The sequence below is a fragment of the Cupressus sempervirens genome, chromosome 11 (assembly GCF_028749045.1).
Source record: "Cupressus sempervirens isolate cs-2001-9-10 chromosome 11, ASM2874904v1, whole genome shotgun sequence".
Taxonomy (NCBI): domain Eukaryota; kingdom Viridiplantae; phylum Streptophyta; class Pinopsida; order Cupressales; family Cupressaceae; genus Cupressus; species Cupressus sempervirens.
In genome coordinates, this window is record NC_143128.1 from 371,369,451 (window position 1) to 371,392,393 (window position 22,943).

The 22,943-nt window shown below is 36.2% G+C and overlaps 1 protein-coding gene across 1 annotated transcript; it reads left to right on the forward strand.

Annotated features, from left to right (window-relative positions):
- Positions 1-10,654: 10,654 nt before the first annotated feature.
- On the forward strand, positions 10,655-17,202 carry LOC149529620 (nascent polypeptide-associated complex subunit beta-like). The gene is made up of 6 exons (XM_089811937.1): positions 10,655-10,739; positions 15,807-15,874; positions 16,038-16,186; positions 16,324-16,380; positions 16,557-16,595; positions 16,734-17,202. Exons 2-6 carry the CDS (start codon positions 15,807-15,809, stop codon positions 16,883-16,885), a joined length of 465 nt encoding a protein of 154 aa, XP_089668063.1. The 5' UTR covers positions 10,655-10,739; the 3' UTR covers positions 16,886-17,202.
- Positions 17,203-22,943: the final 5,741 nt, after the last annotated feature.

Consider the following 22,943-nt stretch of genomic DNA (forward strand, 5'->3'; position numbering starts at 1 on the left):
ATCATCAATTACAATAATAGCTCTACAAGATCCAACCACTAGCTAACCTAGACCCATAATCTGGTAGAGAAATCCAAGAAGAACCTTAACTTGTGGTTGCAAGCCACCAAGAAACCTTTGTGTTTCCCAAGCCCACACTTAGCTACTAGCTCTACTCAAACTTCGCTCATCTTAGTTACTTCATCTTCTTAGTGATGAATGATAATGATTCAAGACTCCACACAACCCTCTATTTATACCCAACTAAGCCACAAGTTAGTCTACAACATATATTAAATACAAAATGCCTTGGTTAGCTTACAACGCTCATTAAATGCACATAGGAAAGATCACCAAGACCAAAATAGGTCCTAACACATCCCTAGATCAATCCACATCATGATCACATGCTACATGCATTAAATACACCAAGTCAGTAAATTCAAACAACAAAAACCTCATTTGGCAAACTACAATGTTGAGCATCAACAAAACCTCTAGCCAAGCACTGCCAAGCTCCTTTCAATTGTTGAGTACCTTCAATGATTGAGTTCCTTCAAGGGTCGAGCATGCCAGGCATAGCTGAACAATATTTTACACCAAGCTTCTTCAGAGACTGAGCCCTCAGCCAACACTACAAAAATGATATGGTCAAATAGCTACTGAGCATCAACCCTCCTATGACCGAGTCCTCCAACTCTAAGGTTAAAACAACTCTAGTATGCAAGATTGCCAACTTCCCTAGGATGCTCCTACATCAGACACCCTAGGTGTGAAAGATGTTCTTGGAGGTTGGAAGAACATCTTGTGGGATTCAATACACAAATCCTAAACTGATTCTTCACATACATATCCTCCAAGTTATTAACTTGTACACCCTTCCCTTTATTCCACTTTTGTTGAACCTTTCCAACAATAGTGTTAGGAATAAGCTGTTAGAGTAAATAATTAATTACTAATTATTTATTCTATTTGCTTAAGCTTACTTAGGTAAATGCATTATTTATTATTTGTAACCTAGGAGTTTGTTATAAGTTGTTGACAATACGGGAGTTTGTTCTCTCTAAGCCATACATATCCTCTCACATTGTTCGAGGACTTTCCACCTCATGTGGATGTATGCTTAGTTGTCACACTTATCTCCTAGCATCTTCTAGCTTGTTCTAGAAGATTCCTGGAGCTCTTTATATTCGGGCTCCCTCTTTGTATTTTCATCATAACATTACAACATATATCATATTGCATATTGTAAATACATTTTCTTCTTGTGTTTGCACATATTGCTCTCATGTCCGTTTAGGGTTTTCCCTTGCTCCATGCTCTTCCTCTTCATGGCTTCTCTTTGACAGGTTCGCATGCAGGTGATCTTGGGCATCTTCGGAGTTGGCTTTCCTCAACTCCGACATGGTATTAGAGCCTTCCTGCTGCTACTTCGTTGAAGAATTTTGAAATTGTGATTTGGAGTCACAAACCCTAGTTTGTTTGTGCAATTTTTCTTCAAATCGAGGGATTGGCATTTTTCGGAGCACTTTGGGCCCAAACGGACATCACCATTGGATCTGGAAGGCCGTTTGCAGTCAGGATTCATATAAAACTTTTCAATTTTGGACACAGGGCAATTTTGGGGATTTTTTGAAGCCTCCAGGGTCTGTCGTACGGATCGTACGGACGCAGGGTTGAAATTTTTTTTTAAAAAAATATATAATCGGAGCAGTTAGCCGAGTGGCCACCGTCGCACCATCCAGCGGCCGCTGCCACCGGCAGCGCCACCGCTGAGCCACTACGGCTCGGCACCGCCCGCGGGCCACTCCGGCGCCGCCCTGTGGCCACCTCTGCCCGCCGACCTCCGCCTCCAGCTCCGCTCCGCCGGTAATTTTCACTCTTGCACTACTCGCTCCTCCTGTCCACTCTGCAATCGACATGTGGAGGATTTGCAGCACAGTCAATGCCAGCAAGGGTGACATGTGGCCTAGGCGCAACATGGCACACTGCTACGTGGACCCGCCACGGCGCCCTGCCATGTCATCATCTGTACTGCCACGTGGCACATTTTTTTCAACAACGGCCTCCAAGCCGTCAAATTTAATCGCCTGACTTGCTGACGTCAGCGCTGTGTCATCAGACCTTGCATGCACCTCTCCTGATTTCATTTTGGACCTACTTGTGATTTTTTGGCCATAACTTTTGCATACGGAGGTATTTTTCCGATCCGAAAGAAGTGCCGAAAAGTTGGTTCTGAGATAGAGATTTTGGTGTAGGTATTTTCAGGTTTTGATGCTTTTTTATTGCCTTTTTTTTGTTGAAGTCAGAAGTCCTGTTTTTGACTCCGGCATGCATATCTTTTGCATCCCATGTCAGTTTTTTGAAAACTTTATATTTTTGGAAAGCTGGTTCTATGTAATTTTCAAAAATGTAGTCCTTTTTTTCGTTTTTGGCCTCTACTCTTTCTATCATAGTTTTGGCATTTTTGCTATATGGTGGATATTTTGAGTGTTTTAGGCCCGAGGATCGTTTTCTTGGCATGGTTTGCTTTATTTTCAGCTATACTTTCTTTTGATGCAGCTCATTTTCAGTTTTGATCATTGTAGCTATCATTTTGAAGCACTTTTTAATTTCGCACTGAGATAAAGTGTCACTTTTGCATTTCGGGAGTCATGAACGTTGTTTTGAGTCAGTTGTACTTGCACTATTTTCATAAAGCACCATGGGGGGGATTATTGTTTGTTGTTTTAGGAATTCTCCCTTTTTCAAGTGAGTGTCCCTTCCACGACATTAGCCCCATGCAGAGTCAGTTTGACCGTGTCTTTATCGGTGTTTGTACCTCTTTTCCTCTCTCCTCGTTCTTGGTTCGTTTGCAGGAGATTTTGGCTCACCTTCTCAGTTGCTTGTCATCACACCCCGTCTGCATTAAGGGGGGGTTATGTTGTTGTTCTAATGCATCCATGGTTCGATGGTTCGATAGTGTGAACTATGTATTCAGTGGTTGATCCTATGTACAAGGCGATTACAGTGGCTGGCTACCTATGCATTTCGGTGAGATGGATCATCTACCATATAGACATGCTCGGTTCGTGCCTTCTTCTTCCATGGAGGTTCTTCAGATCAGCAGTTTGGCAAATTTTGCGGCTCTTTATGCTTCAGTGATGCTACTTCTTCATGATCACTTCTTGTTCCTGTTTTAGGGGACAATTTCCCTAGTTGGAGACTTCTTCAATTCTTCACTAGGTTCTCACCTCTTTTTGGGGGAGAGTTTTTCCCATGTGGTTTTCTCTCTTTCCCTGCTTACAGAGGTTGCATCTTCTTGCATTGTACTTGGGTACCTAACATGGCCTCGTTGCTGGGACCCATTATGCATTCATCTTAGTTTTGTGAGCTTAAGGCATTTCCCTAAGTTGCACTTAAGGGGGGGGGGGGGGGGGGGGGGGTGTTAGAGTAAATAATTAATTACTAATTATTTATTCTATTTGCTTAAGCTTACTTAGGTAAATGCATTATTTATTATTTGTAACCTAGGAGTTTGTTATAAGTTGTTGACAATATGGGAGTTTGTTCTCTCTAAGTCATACATATCCTCTCACATTGTTCGAGGACTTCCCACCTCATGTGGATGTATGCTTAGTTGTCACACTTATCTCCTAGCATCTTCTAGCTTGTTCTAGAAGATTCCTGGAGCTCTTTATATTCGGGCTCCCTCTTTGTATTTTTATCATAACATTACAACATATATCATATTGCATATTGTAAATACATTTTCTTCTTGTGTTTGCACATATTGCTCTCATGTCCGTTTAGGGTTTTCCCTTGCTCCATGCTCTTCCTCTTCATGGCTTCTCTTTGACAGGTTTGCATGCAGGTGATCTTGGGCGTCTTCAGAGTTGGCTTTCCTCAACTCCAACATAAACCACGACCAGAAATAACAAGTATATGCAAATATAACCAATATCAGGAAATAACATATCACATAGAAAAGAACACAAGACACCAAGATTTAATGTGGTTCACCCAATCCCTAGGCTATGTCCACCAAACAAAAAGTCTGATATTATTACAATCCAGTGATTACAACCTGATTAGAATTCATAATCCCTTACAACTCAATACCGTCGCAAGAAGCAATTTCACATCACAAGTGTATAACAATCCCTAACCCTAAGCTCTTCTATAAGAGTATTTTCACCACTTTAAGGCTATAATTAATAATTACATGTCGGCCCAAAATCCTAATAAAATAAAGCCTAATTTATTTTTTTCGGGCCGATGCCCCAAGCCCCAAAGAATTTATGAAGTATGTACATTACTTTCTTGATTAGTCACCACAAACTAACAAACAGTCATATGGTTATTTTGCTTTTGCACATCCTTTCTTGGTGTAGTACATGTTTATTTTCTACGCTAATATCTAACCCTTTTAGAATCCTTTAGTTTAACTCAACTCCCAAAGCTCAGGTTCCTTCTACCGAGTTCCTCATTTTGTAAAAGAATCAATGAAAAAATTCTTGCCACCTTTCTCAATTGTAAATATATTCTTGACAAAATCATGCACAACATTGCAATCATACTGAAAAGCTCTACCAAGCAATGTGTGACAACTACTCATGTCTACAATATCACACAACACTTGATCCTTATACTTCTCAATTTGGAAATCAACAAGACATTGCTCCCTCACTTCTAAAGCATGTTCATCTTGTTACCAACCAATCCTATAAGGACAAGGATATCTCATTCTATCCAAACCAAGTTTCTGAGCCATCTCCTTAGCGACAAGGTTATCAGTACTACTACCATCCATAATTACATTGTAGATTTTACTAGAAGACTTACAAAGAGTCTTGAACAAGTTACTCCTTTGACAAGGTTCTAGTACCCTCTTACCAAATAGTATGTGCAGAGCCAACAAGTTCTCTCCTTCCCTCTTGGGTTCATTAACAAAGTCTTCAGCCTGATTTACAACAACAACTCTTTTATCACCAACCTTTTGGGAATGTTCAGGTAAGCTCTATGTCCTTCTTCACCACAACAAAAAAATTTACCTTTAAAGGAAACCTTATCTGTCATCTTCCTCGGCTCAATAGGCTTTGGTTCATCTTCTGTACTCAATTTATTTATTGCCGAGTAATCTTGCTTCTCCTTTCCATAGGAACTACCTTGATTTCTCCTCTTCAACTTATCTTCTACTCTCAGAGCATACTAATGAACATGTTCAATTGAAGCAATATTCAATGTACAAATCTCATCTTGGATGTTGAATCTCATACCATTAATATATCTAGCCACCTATTCCTTGGAAAGTTCTCTATACCTAGATCAAATAGTCAACTTGTAAAATTGCTTGGTAAAATATTTTATAGAAAAATCCTTCTGCTTAAGATTTTGCAACCTCTTAAACAACTCAAGTTCATAATCACTAGGAATGAACTTAGGCTTCAACTTAGTCACCATCAACCTCCAACAAGTGATCTTTATTCAACTTCTTCTTCTTTATCCCTTTGCAATTCTTTCCACCAAAGAGCAGCATATCTTTTCAACTTAGTTTTTGCCAATCTCACTCTAAGTGGATTACCAATATCCTCTAACTCAAAGTAGTCTTCCAATTCACCAATCCAATCAATCAGGTCTTTAGGATTCAAAGTAACTAAGAAATTAGAAACATCCATCTTCTGCTTTAGCTTCAATTGAGTGTTAGATCTATCCAGCCAACTAAATCTATCTTCCATATGATCGGTTCCATCTTCACCACTAGATCCAACAACCTCAAATTCTCCAACAAATTCCACATAACCATCTTTAGTACCTACATTCCTTAGTACACCAACAATAGCTCTCATGATATCAATCTTTATCAACTCTAGCTCATATCTAAAATCTGATCTAATCTTCTTCGAAATCTTGGTCTTTATAGCATTATAGAGATCATCAATCGCCCTAGGGTCTAATCTTCATTGAGGCATCTTCCTAAATCTTTTCAAACCCAAAGAAACAAATCCACAAGATCAACTAGATCCAACCTTTTCTCCAACCTTCACTTCAATACCACTAGACGTGGTACAAAGCAGGAGATTCCCCAATGGAGATGTCTTAGCCCCCAAGAATAACCACACAATGAAATATAAATAATAACACATAGATTTAGATCCACAATAATACCAACTCTCACAATAGAATCATAATATTTTCATTCAACATGCTCATTTATAAGGCCTTCTAGGTTACGGATAAATATGTCAACAATTACAATAACAACTTTGCAAGATCTCACAAGATCCAACCACTAGCAAGCCCAGACCCACAATATGGTTGAGAACTTCAAGAAGAATCTCAACTTGTGCTCACAAGCCACCAAGCAACCTTCTTGTTTCCCAAGCCCACACTTAGCTACTAGGTCTACTCAAACTTCACTCCTCTCAGTTACTCTGCATTCTCTGTGTTGAATGATAATGATTCAAGATTCCACAAGACCCTCTACTTATACCCAACTAAACCACAAGTCAATATAGCAAGTTACAAATTAAATAAACCCTTACATTAAATACATATCTGAGCTACAAGTTAACCTGTAAAATATATTAAATACAAAATTCTTTAGTTAGCTTACAACACCCATTAAATGCATATAGGAAAGATCACCAAGACCAAAATAGGTCCTCATACATCCCTATATCGATCAACATCATGGTCACACACTACATGCATTAAATGCACCAAGTCGGTCAATCCAAACTATAATAAACCCATTCAACAAACTACATTGTTGGGTGTCAGCAAAACCTCCAGCCAAGCACTACTATTATCCTTCAGGCATCAAGTACCTTCAATGACCAAGTTTCTTTAGGGGTTGAGCATGCCAAGCATCGTTGAGAAACATTTACATCAAGCTCCTTCAGAGATTGAGCCTCGCAACCAACACTACAACCAAGAACTGGTGAATAGAAATTGAGCATAAACCCTCCTACAACTAATTCGTCCACCTCCAAGGTTAAAACAACTCTAGCATGCAGGATCACCAACTTCCCTAGGATGTTATTGCATTAGACAACCTAGGTGTGAATTATGTTCTTAGAGGCTATAAGAACATCTTACGGGATTCAACACATAAATCCTGAATTGGTTCTTCACATACATATCCTCCAAGTTATCAACTTGCACACTTCTTTATTTATTCCACTTATGCCAATCCTTTCCAACAATAGTCACATGGTTTCTCTACTTTTGTACATCCTTTCTTGGTGTATTAGATGTCTATTTTCCACACTTATCTCTAACCCTCTCAGAATCCTTCTGCTCAACTCAATTCCCAAATCTTAGGTTCCTTCTACCGAGTTCCTCATTTTGTTAAGGAGTTAGTGAAGAATTCTCGCCACCTTTCTCAACTACAAATACATTATTGACACAATCATGCACAACATTGAAATCATATTGCCAAGGTCTAGCAAGCAATATATGACAACTACTCATGTCCACAATATCACACAACACTTGATCCTTATACTTCCCAATCTGGAAATAAACAAGACATTGCTCCCCTGCTTCCAAAGCATGTTCATCCTGTAACCAACCAATCCTATAAGGACAAGGATGTCTCATTCTCTTCAGACCAAGTTTTTGAACCATCTCCTTGGCAACAAGATTATTAGTACTATCACCATCCACAATCACATTGTAGATTTTACTAATAGACTTACAACGAGCCTTGAACAAGTTACTCCTTTGAAAAGGCTCCAATACCCTCTTACCAAATAGTACTCACTGAGACAAGAAGTTCTCTCCTTCCCTCTTGGGTTCATTAACCGAGTCTTTAATCTCATTCACAACAATAACTCTTCTATCACCAGCCTTTTGGGAACATTCATAATCTCTATATCCTTCTTCACCACAACAGAAATAATTACCTTTAAAGGCAACCTTACCTATCCTCTTCCTCAACTCAATAGGTTTTGGTTCATCTTCTGTATTAGGTTTATCCTTTGCCGAGTGATCTTGCTTCTCCTTTCCAAGGGAACTACCTTGATTTCTCCTCCCCAACTTATTTATGCCCTCAAAGCATACTAATAAGCATCTTCAATTGAAGCAATATTTAACATGCCAATCTCATCCTGGATGTTGAATCTTAGACTATTAATATATTTAGCCACCTTTTCTTTAGAAATTTCTCTATGCGAAGACTGAATAGTCAACTTGTAAAACTCCCTAGTATAATCTTTCATAGACAAATCCTTGTGCTTAAGATTCTGCAACCTCTTAAACAACTCAAGTTCATAATCAACAGGAATGAGCTTAGCCTTCAACTTGGTCACCATCAACCTCCAACGAGTGATCTTCATTTTACCTTCTTCTTCTCTATCTCTTTGCAATTCTTTCCACCAAAGAGCAACATGTCCTTTCAACTAAGTTTGTGCCAATCTTACTCTAAGTGGATCACCAATATCCCCTAACTTAAAGTAGTCTTCCAATTCACCAATCTAATCAATCAGGTCTTTAGGATTCAAAGTACCTTAGACATCAGAAACATCCATCTTGTGCTTTAACTTCTACTGAATGTTAGATCTATCCGATCAACCAACTCTGTCTTCATATATCTCTCCACACGATTGGTTCTATCTTCACCACTAGATCCAACAACCTCAAAATCTTCAACGACTTCATCATAACCATCTTCAGTACCTACATTCCTTGTTACACCAACAATAGCTCTCATGATATCACTCTTCATCAACTCCAGCTCAGATTTGAAATATGATCTCATCTTCTTTGAAATGTTGGTCTATGCAACATTATAGAGACCATCAATCGCCCTAGGATCCAATCTTCTCAAAGGCATCTTCCTAGATATTCGCAAACTCAAAGCAAAAAATCTACAAGATCAACTAGATCCAACCTTTGCTCCAACCTTCGCTCTGATACCACCTAACGTAGTGCAAGGCAAAAGTTTCCCCAATGGAGATGTCCTAGCCCCCAACAATAACCACACAATGAAACATAAGAAATAACACAAAGATTTAAATCCACAATAATGCTAACTCTCACAATAGAATCATAAGATTTTCATTCAACATGCCCGACAGTAAGGCCTTTCAAGTTACGACCAAATACATCAACAATTACAATAACAACTCTGCAAGATCTCGCAAGATCCAAGAACTAGCTAGTCCAAACTCCAAGAAGAATCTCAACTTGCACTCGCAAGTCACCAAACAACCTTCTAGTTTCCCAAGCCCACACTTAGCTACTATCTCTGCTAAAACTTTACTCCTCTCAGTTACTCCATCTTCTCCATGTTGAATGATAATGATTCAAGACTCTACAAGACCCTTTACTTATACCCAATTAAGCCACAAGTCAGCTTAGCAAGTTACAAATTAAATAAACCTTTACATTAAATACATATATGAGCCACAAGTCAACCTACAATAGATACTAAATACAAAATGCCTTAGTCGGCTTACAACACCCCTTAAATGCACATAGGAAAGATCACCAAGACCAAAATAAGTCCTCACACATTCCGAGATTGATCCACATCATGATCACACACTACATGCATTAAATGTACCAAGTCAATTGATCCAAACTGCAAAAACCCCATTTGGAAAACTACTCAGCCGAGCATAAACAAAATCTCCAGCCAAGCACTACCAAGCTCCTTTAGGTACTGATAACCTTCAATGATCGAGTTCCGGCTAAACACGCTAGACATAATTGAGCAATATTTTACGCCGAGATCCTTTAGAGACTGAGCCCCTCGATTGACACTACAATCAAGAATTGGTCAATAGTGACCAAGCATCTACCCTCCTACGACCGAGTCCTCCAACTCCATGGTCAAAACAACTCCAACATGTAGGATTGCCAACTTCCCTAGGATGCTCTTACATCACATGTGATCAACAAAAAAAGCATATATAGGGGATAACATTTCTTGGGGAACTAAAACTCTTATTACCTAGCTGAGAACCAATCCTCATGAACACTATTGTGAGACCAAGCGTTGGAAGATGCCAAAAGAGGCTTGAGAAGAGAGAGTTTGCAAGTTTTGCAATTTTGGAACTATGGAACCTGAACAACACTTTAGATTAGAATGTGATGCACATAAGGACAATTTTGTAGCTATTTTATCTCATAAATCTTGACATAAATTTATTCATCAAGGAGTGCATTGAGAAGTTAGAAGTGCTCATCATCAACTTGCACAATAAAATAACTAAATTATTGAAGTTGGCTTAATTTTGTCATAATCTCCCATATGCTATGTTTAGCCTTATGAACATTAAAATTATATATCCATCTATCTATCTATCCTCTTGCCCCTCTTAACCTCTCAACAAATACAAACCTTTGACCTCATAAATGATAATTTTTAAAAATCTCTGTTAGTAAAAATATTATTCTCCTACCCCTCTCTAACCTCAAGTACATACCTTTAACCTTATAGATATTAAAAGCCTTCTATACTCTTTTAATAAAAACTCTATTTTTATTATCCATCTTCCTAGTACCATATCCTTAGTGGGGGGCCCTATCATTGTTAAATCTTTTTAAGCAGGACTTTAAACCTTAGGAGTATTTTAATGCACAAAAACAATTTATATGGTGAAGAGCATGGCAAACCTAGGGTTATAGTGAACGAGGGTAAGGTTTACGTAGGGTTTTAAAGAACAGAATCGGGAATGAAAAGATTGGTAAGACCTTGAGCTCGATTCCTCTTCCAACTGGCCCGTCTTTGTAGCACAAGCTGAACCAGAAGCAGATCATAACAATACAAAGTAAGTTTAATATATTATCTCCGCTTTGTGTTTTCTATTATAGCTTCAATGTTCGATAAATCTTCTTCACAGGTTTAGGGTAATGCCGTTGTTATTTAGGAACATTTCCCTTTTCATGGATCTACGAAATCGATGTGGTCAAGACAATTCTCTTACTGTATACATACGAAAATATCGATTTGTTTAAATTTTTTCGAGGGTATGAATAATTATATCGAGAAGAACCTGTTTCTCATATCCTTTTAGAGAAAGAGAATAAAACCCAATTGAATATACATGACAGATGATGTGCAGTTTCTCTAGTGCATTTGTTGTTGCAATACGTTTTGGGGGTCTGACACACTTAAATGTATTACGAGAGATTGACTTTTCGCTGCCTGCACCTGTCAATAAAACTTGGATTTTTTTTCTGGGTTTCTTTCGTCGAGGGTAAACTTTTTGTTTATAGGTTGTGTGGCATGATTTTAAGGTTTCCTATATTGTCATTGCTGGCATTCTGTCTTGTGTGCTGTATGCTGTATGCTGTTGTTGTTTTAGGGTTTGAATGCTATCAAATGGGTATCATGCTTACGTCTCCCGGAATCATCTCAATTTTATTCATCGCAATATGAATACGCCCTTAATGTACTATTAGATGTCCGCTGCACCAGAGCTTAAGCAGTGCGCTATTGTACATATATCAAGTTCTTTGCATGGAAAAGTGGTTTGCCGTCAGTGCATAACAGATGTGCGTTGAGTCAAAACATACAATAGCTATCCGTGTGAATAATTGTATTTTTGTCATCAAATCTGTTTACAAAAGTAGAAATTCAATGCAAGTTATGAGGTATAATGGACTGGTTTTACCCTAAATATTTTGCTTAAGCAGCTTCAGTGAATATCTTGCTTTTGATTTCTGTATCAGAATTCTCTGGTGAGGAAAAATGAAACTAGCAACTGTTTTCTTGTTACTTGTTAGACTTCGTGATGACTTTTCGTAAAATGTAAAGTTGACTAGCAAAGATTGGGTAAACTTTTGCGTAGTTGTATTTGTCGTAATCTTTTAATTTTATATCAATGAAGCACATGAAATTTTATTAAGCTTCAATTGTTGTCGAGGTTTTGTTTAAGTTGTTTTTTGTTTTGCTTGTGCACATATATTTTTTCTCAGATTGATGTGTAGTCACACACAATATAAAATATTTTCTTAAGCTTTTTGGCTATATCAGGTACTTAAAGAGTTCTCTCATGTTGTCTCAACTAGCTATCTCTTGCTACATTTATTTTCTGCTGCATTACATTTGGCGCATATCTCTCTATTTCAGCGGGCCACAAAATTTCATTTTTTTGTTGATACAGTCCCTTCTCAGACACCTAGTCTTTCCATGATCTAAGATTTTCTTGTTTATGATTATCTTCAAATATTACGCTTATGTTTATGTTGACACATAAGATGAGATATCATTTCTTTGTATCCTTTGCCTTTGCCTCGCATATTTAGTCTGCTCTTATTTTGGGGACAACAATGATGTGACATACTGTTAAGCTGACAACTATTATCAAAGTTTCCAATTTGCCCTTTATATTTTTTAGCAGTTGTGATTACTTTTTTTTTTGTTCTGTTCTTTTATCTTTTTGTGGTCTTGGCTCGAAGTTCTGACTAATCCAGACCATTTCAAAAAAAATCTAAAATATAGAAAAGACTCTCAAAATAGCTAAGTTACTGATCCTGGTTCTGGGACTGCTTTGGTTTTGGGTCTGGGTATGCGAGTTCTGCAAGTTTTTTCTTTGGGTTTGGGTTTGGCTTTGGCTTACGTGTGTGTATATATATACACTGTATTGATATAGTGTAAGTTTATATATACACCATACATGTTAAAAACTAAAAAAGTAATGAAGTAAGAAGTCAGAAGTGTATATTCATAAATCCATATTGACGATTACAATTATAAATAAAATACTTCATCATATTTGTAATTTGCACAAGTCTCAAAAAATCATTACACAACGAAATTTCAACTTTACAAGCCAAATTTTGTATCTAATAATCATATTCACCCTTGTCATGATCAAAGGTATCAAGGTCACCATTTTGTTCAACTATTTTGAACTACACTCCATGCCACTCGCAATAACTATGCCTATGTGATGTGCAAGAGCTTCCTCTTAATTTCTTAACAAAAGGACTATCTAACATAAATTTGTCTTTGTTTTAAGAAAGTCTATTTCTTCAAAAGTTTAGATAGAAGAAATCCTCAATGTTTTTGTTGAATTTTATAACCCTAGTATTGTTAGAAATAATAGTCCACCAAGATAACTGGGGGGTGAATCAGTTATCCAACTAAAACATTTATCAACCTTAATTAATCTTAACCATGTAACCAAAGTAAACAGCAACCATAAGAAGATGCACATACACAATTACACCAGATTTGTTAACTAGGGAAACCCTTGATCAGAGGAAAAACCCTAGTGGAATGATGCCCACAAATATATACTAATATATATATTCCTTGTTAGAGGATGAACCCTGTTAGGAGTCTAGAAACACATTCAGTACATAAGAGTCCTGTTAGGAGACTTTGAATCCTTGTTAGAAGATTCCAACCTTGTTAGGAGTTGTAGAAGGCAAAAGGACCCACTTTCCAAACAACTTTTGGAGCAAGACCACTGAACTTCATTGTCCAACTAGTTTCTCAACTATTCCTTGCAGAACAATTGTTCGTATTGTGCTTTATCCTCTTTCCTCTGTCCTGTCAACCGGACCACTAAACTTCACTGTCCAACTAGTTTCTCAACTATTCCTTGTAGAACAATTGTTCGTATTGTGCTTTATCCTTTCACTGTCAGACCTTGTAGACTAGGTCACAAACCTCGGATTTAAATATCAAACTTCGGATCTCAAAATAAAACCTGGGCAATGAAGTTTTCTCCAACTTCTCTTTGCTTTGCTTATCTTCGCATATCAACCTGATTACTCAACGTTCATATCTTTTCTCCTCATTTCGCTCTTCTGTCTTCCTTCTATATCAAAGGAAAATGTCCTTCCTTTATATCGAGTGCATAAAACAATTCCCTTGAGTCGGCTATTACACCTTCTCAATTAGTTATTATAGGACCTCATTAAGAACACATTTTACTTAGCAATAACATCAATCTGTCGCCTTGTAACTTGAATAACTTTCCGTATGTGTAATATTATGATGAGCGAGCTTAGCCACGTCATCTCTAGCTTGTCTTCTACACGCCTTTAACCGTGCTTCTCAAAATAACAACTCTGCGAAGAGATATAACAAGTTTACCAGAACATGCTTTTGTAAACTCTATCCCTAGACAGTTTTCACCAAAACTTGCGTAACTTCTTCTAGACTTGATATTTTTGCACCCGAGGTTAGCTGCATATACTAGACACTTATTAGTATCTCCCATTAACCTCGCTAGTGAAAATACTCAACGATCTATTCGTACCAACTTAATCTGTACCGCTGTTCCTCTGTCAAATACCACAAAAAACTGCTATGTTGACATCAATGACAAACACAGTCATGAATGTAACATATCATCATGATAATGATCTAATCATGTTTCTACAATACTCCCCCATAGGAATATCATCAGCATTCATGCTTTCAACTAGTATCTCTGTTTACATATTACAACTTTGGTACCCATATGTTGTCAATGTTTCAAAGAGCTTTAAATAACACTTTCAACATAGCAAGAAAAATGAAAACTATTTAGCTGTGTGACCTTACTTCATCAAATACGCATAATATATTGATATAGTATAAATTTACATACACACCATGCATGTTCAAAACCAAAATTAAAAAGTTAGAATTGTGATATTCATAGATCCATAATGGTCATTAAAATTATAAATAAAATACCTCATCATATTTGTAATTTTTTTGAGTCTCAAAAAGTCATTACACAATGAAATTTCAACTTTACAAGCCAAATTTTGTATTTAATATTTATATTCACCCTTGTCACAATCAAAGGCATCAAGGGCAGCATTTTGTTCAACTCCAATTGAACTAGACTCCATGCCACTCACATTAACTATGCCTGTGTGATGTGCAAGAGCTCCTTCTTAAACAAAATGACTGTCTAACGTAATTTTATCTGTTGCTGTTGAATTTTTTAATCCTAGGATCTCTGTTTACATATTACAACTTTGGTACCCATATGTTTCCAATGTTTTACAGAGCTTTAGATAACACTTTTTCAACATAGCAAGAAAATTCAAAATGACTTACCTCATCAAATAATCTCATCTTTATACTCTCCATATGACTGAACATGACACATGGGGAGGTAGACTAAAAGATGAATACAAATGTTAATTAATCCATAGATTATTTTGTATTCACAATTTTAGGTCACACTACAGATCAGGGTTGGAGAGTATGAGCAGCAGCCAAATTACCCAAAATTGAATTTAGTCCATAGAGCTGGTTCACAGCTCAGAATTCATAATGAATGCCTGATTATGAGCTTGTTATTTCTCATACTAATTTGGAATGACATTCTACAGTCAGGATTTTGTTTGGTTAAAATCTTAGTTACCGGATTCGTGCCCAGGAGGTCAGATTTGGATTTCGATCTGGATTGGTGCCAGGATTCGTCCGGATTTGGGCAGGATCCTTGTTTTGGACTGTGGAAACGTCTGGATCCGTGGACCGTGAGTCTGAATGAATCCACATTCCAAAACAAGGATCCTGCACGAATCCACACGAATCTGTCATGAATCCCCAAGGACCCACAAGCCAAACTTGGAATTAAAAAAAACAAAAAAAACAAACATATATTATATATATATAATGCATATATATCTATGTTTATAAATTATATATATAAATATATTTATGTACTCATGAATCCTAATGGGGAAAATAAAAAATCACGAATCCACGAATCCAATTCGTGCGCCCAAATCAGATTCGTATCCCGAATCGGCGACTAAGGTTAAAATAATTAAATTATGCTCAACACAAGAAACCTACAGTTTTTCTTATTTGTTTATTAAAATCTGTAAAACTATGGGTACACCTAATCAAAAGAAATTGATCTATAATGTTTTAGATGAATCGGGAAAAGCTTATGAAGATGGCTGGTGCGGTTCGAACTGGTGGAAAGGGTACTGTGCGAAGGTGCCTAATTTAAATAATTTTCCTCCCCTAGTCCTTTATCATAAAGCTGCATTCTTTGAAGTAAATTTGAAATTTGAGCCTTGCTCACCTTGCATGTCATTTGGAAGAGTTATTTGAAACAATGCTTGGTCTTAAAATTTCCCGCTTTTTGGTAAATATATAGAAAGAAGAAGGCTGTTCACAAGACCACTACAACTGATGACAAAAGACTTCAAAGTACCTTGAAGAGGTTACAAGTGAATTCAATTCCTGCCATTGAAGAAGTAAACATCTTCAAAGATGAGATGGTCATTCATTTTGTAAGCCCAAAAGGTAATAATTTTGTATCTGGTTCTGGTAGTTCTTAAGTTTGCACACTATTGGATCAAGTATTTGGTATATGAGTGATACAAAAGTAGATTTTTGTTTTCTTTCATTATTGTGACAATTGTTTTGAGTTCTTTTCCCAGTTCAAGCATCCATTGCTGCAAATACATGGGTTGTTAGTGGATCTCCCCAAACAAAAAGTGAGTCATTGAGGATTATTTGTTTTTTTTTTGTGCTGTTATTATTTAAAGAGACACAAATTTGTCTCACGTCTTCATTGAGTAGTAAAGAAATTAGAGGACACACTAGAGACATGTGCCATCCAGCCTTGAGTTAATTTTATATTAACTAAATTTGGCTCTTATTGACTGTCCAGAACTTCAAGATCTCCTTCCTGGTATCATCAATCAGCTTGGTATGCAGTAAACTTCTATTATTATCGGTTAGACATTATTGTCTGTAGTAGATTTTAGTGTTTTAACCTTAGGATTGTTATGTTCTATCTTGTATGGTGTATGCATACTGATTATCTCTTACCTTTTTATGTTTGAAGGACCTGATAATTTGATCAATTTGAAGAAGATTGCTCAACAGTTCCAAAAGCAAGAATCTGGTATTGCTGAGGAAGAAGATGACGACGATGTACCAGACCTTGTTGAAGGAGAAACTTTTGAAGAAGCAGCCAAAGATGAGGTTTCTAAATAGAATGTCATAGCCTTAACAGGAGCTGGGGAAAGGAAACTCATTCTTGCCCTGGGCTGTTAGGTCAATATTTATTTCATCAGTAAAGATAAATGCTGTATAAGAGAAGATGTGCAAAATGATGGTTTTCAGTTGTCTTAATAATTGTTTTTTTGGGTATTTATTTTGATGAGGTCAAGTAGTTCTCACCAACAGCTAGGAGTGTTTTGAGGATTTTTTTTGATAGTGATAAATTTTCATGTGAATTGTGCTCAAGTACTTTTGCAAGCCCCTCATTATTAAGGGAGCAAGAAGCAGAGGGATAGTTCTTTCTTACACAATTCTCTGTCTGAATGGAGTCATCTTGCTGTTTTTGGCGGCTGTTATTTTTTTCAGTCCAACTGAACATTAAGTAGTGGTAACTTGATTAATTTTGTATGTTTCAAACTTCATGTCATGTTAATTCTCTTTTTATTTATAGTTTCATTTAAAATAAGAGCACCGGTTAGGGTACTGGTATATTATTTATTTACGTGCTGTTTATAATCTGTGTTAAGTAAATTAGTATGCCAAGTGCTTAAGTTTCATTGGCATGTTTTTGTGAGATAGTGTCATGCGAAATTCTCTTTATAATTTGTAGGAAAAGCTCATGAAAAGATCTTTAAAGATTTTTTAACAAAGAGTACCGATTGTAAATATATTTTTCATCAATTAACAATGATTGTTTTGTATTTATACTTCACACCTTTCATTTACTCCTAGTAATTGACATGTCCAGAGTATGGGTCATGTAATATTTACCATAAAAACACTGTTATATCAGGTAACAGTTTTTGTGCACATGACTTTGAAATGTATTAGGTCCATTTATCTGATTGAACTGGGCTCAACAGATAATGGCTTGTTTAGGTAGAGCATGCCTGACTATACATAGGGTTGGAGTGCACAGGACTCTTTTATCAGTCGTGATGTGATTGTATGACAACACATGCATTCTAATTAGCTATGCAGTGTGATTCTCCAAAGGCACAGAATGTTTTACCAGTTATGCAATGTGTTCTCTTGTAGATATAGAATTTTTTTAAGGTTGTAATGCAATGCGTTCTCTTATAGATGTAGATTTTTTTGAAGTTAGTAACGCAATGTGATTGTCCTTGTTATGCAAACTGCTCAGTCTTCCAACGTAAGTGTCTTTTTGCCCACATTCTATTTTTTTTTCTGAAAGTCTGTTTTGTTCATTTTATGCATAGTTGCTTTAGGACTCGGAAAGAAGCTTCTAGAACTTGCCATAGGTTTGTTTGTGATTTCATGGGATTATGTTGGTGAATTCATTTAAGTTCATTCAAGTGCTTAATTTATATCTACCCATCACCTTAATGGAACAATAGAAAACTGCAATTTTGGGTAGTCCCGTAGATAAATATTTTTAAAAGGGGTAAATGCTTTTGACATATCTATTTTTTTATAGGGGAAATGCATTTGACCCAGAGCTGTGAGCTGTTGAGGTGACAAAAAGGGGACCTCATCACTATTTTAAATATTCAATTATATAACCCTAGTAGGGTTTGAACCTTGATGGCAAGAAACCATCGCCTCGTGCCATTACTGATCAATAGAGATTTTGTATCATGCAAGAGATATACTACTTAGCTTTTTAGATGGCTAAATGTACACCATTTCATTCTTACTAGCTTTTACAGATAGGACATTAGAAAATATACCAGGCTTAGATTAGCTATTAATTTCATATCATTTTTTATGCGCACGTACGTTTTGGGGGTAAACTGAACATTTCAGTTCTCTACACAGACACAAATCTATAGTTCAACGTTTTGATCACGTCAACCAGCTTCTGCATGCATATGTTTATCGTAGTTTTATCTTTGTGGCATATGACTCACGTTTTTATTATACCAATTTTCAGTATGTTTGAGAGCAGGCAATATAATTTGTTTGGTTTGTTATTTTTCAGAATTTGGGGATTAAGCTTGAAGTTGTTGATTAGGGATAGATGGGTTTCGAAGGGATTAAAAAAACTAGATAGACCAGTTTGAAGGCAAGATCTCAAATGGTACAAGCACTATTAGGCAACTGCAGCTTAACTGTGGGGCAAAATTTGACGGATGTCTTGTCACGAACTGAATCTCAACATTGACCATGCCAGCCTTTTCCCATTCTACTTCATATGTTTGATTGGTTTGCAGTCGAGACAGATATGAGAGTTTTCTTCCAGTTCTGTTATTCATATCAAACTTTCCCTAAAATTCCCTTTGAAATTTGCTGTGCTAGAAAGAGATCAAAATGTGAATATTCGGAAGACTGACTAAAATATGAAAAACTCCTGATTTGTAAGCAATTGGCCCGTTTATCTCTTTGAAGCTTTTTCGTTTCGTTTATTTTCACAATAGAGTGTCATATTTGCGTAAATCAAGCAAAAGTAACGTTGCTTTTAATTGTAAACTGGCCATTGTAATTACATTTTTGTATGATGGAAATCTGCCACCGACGTAAAAACAATGAATACCTTGCTCTGCCTGTCTAGAAAATGTATACCAGGACTAAGGGCATAAATGCAACTCTCCCTGCACTTCCTATTTTTGCGCAAAGAAAGTCTGACAAAGAAAAGAACAAAATTTAAGACCTTGCTCTGCTTGGTTTGAAAATGTATAGAATGGCACTTATTTATCTAAATTTTGATATTTATTTACATTTGTAGAAACGTTTTGGTACAAATGCGAAAGAGAAAAAATGGGGTGAGATGTGGGGCGATGTTTCTATGGCGTAGCATTTTACAACCTTTTTTCCAATATATTTTGGATTAAGCAATTTTAGGAATTGGGGAAGAAGAGTAGGAAGTCTACAGCAATGCAACTCCAATTTGAGTCTAGTTTATCAAACAAATGAAACTATTCAGAAAATAGGTATTTAACAGTTTTTCAAAAATATTTAAAAAAATATAGAAGGGCTGTTTTACAAAAATATTAAGATGGTTATGAACATAGGTTATATGGTTGGTTACTATGTTCATAATATATTCAAAATATTTTTTCGTATAATATTTTCAAGTGAGAACTCTTTTCATTGTTATATTGCCTTAATGTCCTTTCTTCTAAAAGAGGAAAAGTGTGTTTGACCCTTGGAGCAACCGCAGAGCAAGTCCAAAGGGTTGACACCATTAATCAACGTATTAACATGTTAACAAGACATTAATAGCAACTAGTGTCACAAGACTAGATGACAAAATACTCAGCTCTACCTTTGTCAAAAGTTTGGAAGTGACTAAGCCACTATACTCTGTCAATATTGTCGAAGATCATCTTGGGACAACCCCCACAAAAGCTGCAAGCTTTAACCAAAAACAAAATTGAGGGGACTAGGGTGAGCATTTTAAAACTTCCAGCAATCACTTGCAAGAGAGAAACTAAAAGAGAGTGATAGTATCATTATAGTTAAAAGAGGCAAACAATAACACATTGGCAACCACCCACAAAAGAAAGCTCAAAAAAACTTTTGGAGAGGGTGAGCATGACAAAAATCTTGTACACAACCACTTGATTCTTATTTCAAGCATTAATTGCAATCTCCCCTTTCACCTCAATAGCAAAGGGGTCCTCCTTAATAGTTACAAGCAACCAACATAGGGATTAATGATTGGTCCATCATCCTACATAGGGATTAATGATGTGTAATCATGGGTGGAATTACCTCCTTAATTAGGTCATTGAACTTATAAATCTGATTCATGCTTGGAAAAATGGTTTACATGGGATCTTGTGCCATTCCAAACTCATATATTCAAAATGTATAACTCGACACATTAACCTTCCTAACGCTCGGTCATGCTTGTTTCTTAATGTTATCCTTTGGTATGAACTATGCTCAACATAAATTGATCTAACCTCTGAATTACTTGACTCATATAGCACTTGGTAACATAAAAAATTCTTGGTGGCTGTTGATGTGGTCAACAACTATGTTTGCATGGGTGTATATTGAACTTGTACACTTAAGAGACTATATAGCTCAACCTTAATAGTGGCTTAGTGATAATGTTGACCAACCAACTCTACCTTGTGAATGACTAAGTATTTTTCACTAATAGACAATACTTAGATTTTTTTTAGGGTTAATAGAAATTGAATTACAAAATGGCTAATTTACAATATTTCCGTAGTAACAGGTGCACTCTAATCATAGATTCTATTTTGTAGCAAGATCTACATTTCAACCACCCTATCTAGTTGCTTCTATTGTATCTTTTTAAAAATTTTCTTGCAACATTTTAATAGAGAAAAAACCATGCTTCATAATGTTGCAATTGGATCATAAACAAGCAATTTTTGTAAGTGTTAAATCAATTTGTATATTATAAGTGTTCTACATATAGCTTGGCTTGCTAGATTTACTTGTACTGGTTTAGAATCCACAAGTTTATCTAGAAAATACTTATAATATACAAATTGATTAAACACTTTTAATGAGAAACTCTAGCAAGACATGAGGCTATATGAAAAACACTTGCCCTCTCTAAGAATTGGTTCAAACAAACATGTCTAAACAAAATATTTTAAATGGAATTGAAATGTTCCATTCAAGACATAAATAAAAAATTGTTTTTAAAACCCTTTAATTAGTCCATACAACCAATGACTCCAATTTATTAAGATTGACAACCATTTGTTAAACAATTTTGAAACTAAATATTTAATTGCCCAAGGAACAAACAATTTTGAAATTGAATATTTAATTGCCCAAGGAACGAACTGGATGCATCACTTTCTTTCTGTTTCTATATTGACATCTCTCTTAATCACAATATCATTGATATGGGATTTGTATTTTTTTGTGGAGAAAACAAAAAACCAAAGTTTTAATCAAGAAAAAATTGAACAGACCCTAAAGAAACCATAATGTGTAGAGAAACCACTATTTACACAATCAAATTATGTCTCTTTGGGATCTTGGGTATTGGATATATATATATATATATATATAGCTTCTGGATAATGATGATATATGTTATGTTGTAATTAGAATTTTGATGAATACAGGGACAATTTAAAAGAAATGCAAATTCATTACAAATTTCCTTCTCTATAAAAAATTGGCAAGAAATGTACTAGTGTTGATATCAAGAAGAGCTCAGGGAGAATCAATGGCCATCTTCCTCATCATCACTTGAGTCCATTTCCCTGGGCTAGAGACCTACCCAATCACATTAGCAATATCCACATCTATAGTTGAAAGGAGACTAGACCTAGCTTCCAACATACAAGGGACTTTGTTGACATTTTCAACTAAGGATTGAAGCACTTCATGACTTTCTAGATGAGGTTCTCCATATTGATTTCCATGCTCCCCATTCTCTCCATCAAGTCACTAACCTTCTTCTCTAGACCACCACAATCAAAATTTTCCTCCACATTCTTTCTAGCATGGAATTGGTTTAGAATTTCATCAAATTCAGTCACCAAGGCTCTATACTTCAAACTGTAAAATTTATTTCCTGAAAAATTCCATTTCTCAATATGGAGGGAATAAATATAGATAGCCTTATCCATTTACAACACACCCAAAGGTGGATCAACCTTATCCCGAAGAACTTCAATCAATATCCTAACATTATGCTCTTTCGAGCCCATAGTATTCAAAAGGGGGGTGTTCTTGGTAGTCTTGCCCTCCCCTTTATCCTCCATAACTACGCTCTTCTTGTCTTCCTACACACCCTTTATCTTTTCCATATCCTTCTCATTCCCTAGATATATCAGCATATCATGGTCAATACATAGTCCACAACAATAGGTTCCTCTCACTCTCCACCATACCACTACTAGTATGCAAATTTTGATCCTTATTCTCACTAGGAGAAGAGGAAGAAATTTTATCATTAGTCTTCTTAGGAGACTTCATAGCAATATGGAAAAAAAATTAGGGTTGTGAGAAGAGATGGGGGTATTCTCACCCACCTGAGGAGACCATTCATTACCAATAGGAGCAAAAATTAAACCTCTATTAAATCAAAATAAATCTTATCAAATTAAAGGTAAATGAACATTTTTCCCATGGGTAAAAATTATCCTAA